The following is a 4,755-nucleotide window of genomic DNA, read 5'->3' on the forward strand; positions in this document are numbered from 1 at the left end:
TCGTTATAAAATGAATGCAAAATATGAGATGATTTAGAAATATTTGATAGTTTAATTAGGAGACTAGATTAGTTATTTATATAATATTATGTATATTGTATTATTTATTATAATTTCTTATTTTGTAAATTGATATACATGTATAAAATATATATATGTTATACATATATCATATAGATAGATGCTATATGAGCACAGATTATTAAGACTACATATTTAACATACTTAATTTTTTAAAATAAATATTTAGGTTGTGGTTAATATATTCAATTTTTTCTAACCCTGAAAGAACCAAATTGTCATATAAAAACCTATTTTATAGCTGAGAAAAATCCTAGAGTAATAATTGTACATTCTGCATATGTCATAATATCTTCTAATAGCTAGACTTGTAGTAAATATATTTTGAACTAATTAAAAGTGAAGTGACTTGCTCAAAATCATAGTTTCCTTGCTATTGTTCTTGCTCTTAAATTCAAAATCATTATAATAATAATGGAAAATTAATGGAATCCTACTAATAGAGTTCATGGAAAATTAGTATTATGGAAATACTACCAATTAATTTCAACTTTTTTGCACTAAAATAAGTTCATGATTATATTTTCCACAAACTTTTTGAAATCTCCTTATTATTTACTTTTTTTTTTTTTTTAAGAGAGAAATTTTTTTCTATAGGGCGCATGCACTTGCCAAAGAGACAGTCAGTGAGATAGAAAGCAGGAAATCACCACGGCCCCCCTCCCCCCAAGGAGGGATGGCCATACCAGAGTCCCTTCTCCATTCTTCTCTTGGGATTTTGGGCATGCATGCACTCACACTCAGAATGAATTTTAAGCTATCAATCTGAGACTCAAGCCGCATTCAACTACACTAGAGTCCAGCAATATAGTGATTACACCATCTGCTGGTCCTTACTTTTTTTTTTTTTAGAGAGTTTTTTGTTTGTTTGTTTGTTTTGTTTTGTTTTGCTAGAGGGCATGTGCACTTTTCGGAGAGACAGAGAGACAGAAAAGGAAAGATTACCCCTCTGGGTGATGATCATGCTGCAGTCGCTTCTCTTCCATTCTCTTTTTTGGGATTTTGGGCACACACACCTGCCCAGCATGAGTTTTTAAGCCACTGGGTTGACTATGTGGGAGTCCAGCAACATAACCATTATGCCATCTGCTGTTTCCCCATTATTTACTTCTTTAATGCCATGTTTATTTCTTCAAAATAACCAATGCTACTTTGAATTATTTCCCTGAACTAGAAAAAAGGAGAAAGAGAGAAACAAAGGAACAGAGATCTCTTTGTAAAATGGGTTTTTCTAACCCTCGCAATTACTTATCCTATCAAGTTAGGTCAGATTTGAATGAGGGAAATGGATTCAGAACACCGAGGGTTAAAATTTCACTGTTACTCTTTTATGATAAAGGCTGCCTGATTTAGAAGAGAAAGAACCATGTTCCCTGCTCATTTCTGCTTTTCTTCACTAGCTTCTCACATAGCCTCACCTTTGCACACTGTACATTTTTACTACATCAGATTTTGTCTCGCTCAAATTTCACATACAGCCAAGGTTTGTATATAGAAAGAACGAATATGAATGACTGAAGTTTACAGTAATTATTGAAGTCACTGTAAAATCTAAACTGAAAGAAGGGTTCCTGCTTATTATGTTTTATGTGACTTGTTTTACAATTGCCCCCACCACCTCTAAAAGGTTGGATAATGTTGGAGAACAATGTTGGAATTCCTGGAGAACTTAATTAGCATAAAATAAATGTTTCTTCTCTGCCCTTAGATTGTGTGGCCAGTATCTTACACTAGAAGAGATGAATGCAAATGGGCTGGAAAAGATCTACTGGTAAGCATCAATCCACTAAATTGTTTCAGTGATCACATAAATAATTTGGTACCTATCATTTATTTTTGTTCAGTATTCTCTTAAATACCGTGCTTTACTTATGCATTCAGTTACTCTTGAGGAATAAAATAATACTATGCAATTCTTGAAGCATTGCTAGTTTTACACAAGGTTGATAAAATAATAATATTCTAAATAAAGCAAAAATATTGTCCTTTTTCATTTATATATGCAAAAGAAATTAACGAAATAGAATTTTGCTACATATAGACTTACATTCAGTAAGTCATCCTCTCTGTGGAAGTTGATTTTTGTGTGTTAATATTTCTTGAACGATATGAAATGTTTCTACTTCTGAGTCACAATTAAATGACTCTTTTCTTGTTTTCATTTCTATCTTCTCTCCTCTCCCCTTCCTTTCTTCCTTTCTTTTTTTCTTTCTCTTCTCCCTTTTCATTTTATTTATTAAATAAATACAAATTGAGGAGAGACCATGAAATAGGTACTGTTCTGGACACTATAGACCGAAAAGTGAGTAGTAAGCAATTTCTGTAATGGATTTACAATGGTAAAAAGATAGAAACCATTTTCCCAAGGCAAACTTTGTCAGTAAAATTAGCTCATTGACTGGTTTGCAGTATAGCTAAGTATTTGCACAGATCATGAGAGGTAGGTAGACTACTTTTTTTTTTTTTTTTTTTGCTATAGGGGGCGCATGTGCTCACCAGAAAGCCAGAGAAAGAGAGACAGAAAGCGAGAAATCATCCCCCCCCCAAAGGGAATGGCCATGCTGCAACCCCTTCTCCTCCATTCTCCTCTCGGGATCTTGGGCACACACGCACACATGCCTGGAGTGTTTAAGCCACTGGGTCTGGTTCTTGAACCATGGTTGACCACATGGGAGTCCAGCAACATAGCCATTACGCTAACTGCTGGTCCCAAAACTACATTTTTTTAAGTGTAGTTTTAACAATAGTTTTATGAGGTAAGTAGTTACCCCTATTTTCTTGATTTTGATCTGGAAACAGAATGATTACCCCCATTTTCTTGATCAGGAAGTAAAATGATTGAGGATATTCATTCAAACATTGCAATGTTTAATGTACTCTACTAGAAGTTGAGATAAAAAATTATGTCTGAGGACTTTTTTTTTTTAATGTGGGTTGTGGTATTTGGATTTGAACTCACCTATTAATATATAGGTGATAAATCATAGAGATTTGAGCAAATATCTTACTTTTTCCTCAAAAGTATGGGTCTAATAATAACCAGCCCACAGAATTTCCAACAGGGGCAAAAGCAAAATTATCATGAAACTGTAATATTAGTTGTTAATGATATAATGATAAACTATTAAACATTATTGTTATAATTGATATATCTGATAGAATCATATGGACAATTTCTAAGTAAAAACATTGTTAATGAAATCAGTTCGGCCGTCTTTTATGGTCATGACCGCTGCAGTGCTACTTTACTCTGAACTGGATTTCATGTGAAATTGAAGGTACTAACTGTACTTATTTGACAAATGATCTGAATTTGATAAGTACTAAAACAGTACTGAGTGTATTTGATTTCATGGCTGAATCATGTCCTTCAATTGTTAAGATAGCAGATATTCTTGTGTGTGTACGATTTCTAAAATTACTCACCTCAGTGAATCGACCTCATGTTTATGGAACTTCATTTTTTCTTTCTCTCTCTCTCTTTTTGTCTTGGTTACCAATTCTAAAATCTGAGGGCTTCTGGCGTTAGCTCATTTACAATTAGCTCAGCATCCATAATAAACTCTTCCTCTTAATGTGCCCTATGAGGAACCTAATCAAGACTCCAGAGGCATCTTCTCTAAAAGAAGGGCAATTTTACTGTAACTTTTAGGTGTAGCAAAAACACTTATGGATTTTATGAATGAAATGAAGAGGATCAAAATTATGGAGTTTACTAAATCTGACACAGTAGTGGTCATTTCATTGTACCTCATGTGGTAGAGATAGGTGTACTGAAATATATCCGTGTTTGAAAGTTCAACCTCTGATAATAATAGCTTTACAGATCCTTTCGAACCCAACTAATTAATGTAACACTATGAAGAGTTTGTGCTTTGATATTCCTTTATGCAATTAATCAATTTCATTGTGGATTTTTAATTATCTTCATTAACATTTATCTAATAGATAACAAATACTATAGGTTTTTATGTATTTTATTAAAAAATGCATTTTCTCAATAGCCCTACTTAATGTTAAACGTATTTTACACTATGCATCTGATGGCTCAACTTTTTCTTTTAATATTTTTCATTGACCTATTGCTGTATCTATATATATTTAAAATTCATCCTATAAAAATTTATTTTGTTTTTCAGTTAACCTCATTTAAGTTCTTTAGTTTATATAGTCAGAGCATTTAAATAAGATGCATAGCCTTCATTGGTAACTTAGGGGCTTAATTTACTTTTTTGTCTTTTCTTAGTATATAATTTTAGAAATTGGTATTAGTTGACTTCCTGGATTTTGGGACATTTCTTCCTTAATGAACACGAGAAAATAAGTAATGCTGTATTTAGCAGCAATTTAAATAATCAATGAAAAATGGACTCTAAAAGGAAATAATTTTTTTATTATTCAGTATCTGATTCACAGTGTGACACATGGACATTTGATGGAAACTCTGCCCTGTATCTTGAGTAAACAATAGTCAGCTGAGACTTAGACAGTAATTCCTTCCAAAGAGCTCTTGTGATGCTGAAAACCACAAGAATGAGCCTTGAGTGGTTTCTGCTGCTATCACCATTTCAAGAGAGAATTGGAACCAAAATAGAAACTGATTTGAACATTTATAGAAAAGTAAACGAACAATCTCTTTATGTGTTCTCCCTGGTTTCTAAGGCCTGGATTTAC

The 4,755-nt window shown here is 32.8% G+C and overlaps 1 protein-coding gene across 1 annotated transcript in view; it reads left to right on the forward strand.

The window, feature by feature from the left end:
• SEMA3A (semaphorin 3A) overlaps positions 1–4,755 on the forward strand; it is a 249,793-nt gene that overhangs the window by 69,263 nt on the left and 175,775 nt on the right. Inside the window, exon 3 of the mRNA XM_006155760.2 lies at positions 1,790–1,852. Coding sequence (XP_006155822.1) covers positions 1,790–1,852 — 63 coding nt within the window. The remainder of the gene's footprint in view (positions 1–1,789; positions 1,853–4,755) is intronic.

Source organism: Tupaia chinensis, unplaced genomic scaffold (assembly GCF_000334495.1).
Source record: "Tupaia chinensis unplaced genomic scaffold, TupChi_1.0 Scaffold000466_1, whole genome shotgun sequence".
NCBI lineage: Eukaryota > Metazoa > Chordata > Mammalia > Scandentia > Tupaiidae > Tupaia > Tupaia belangeri.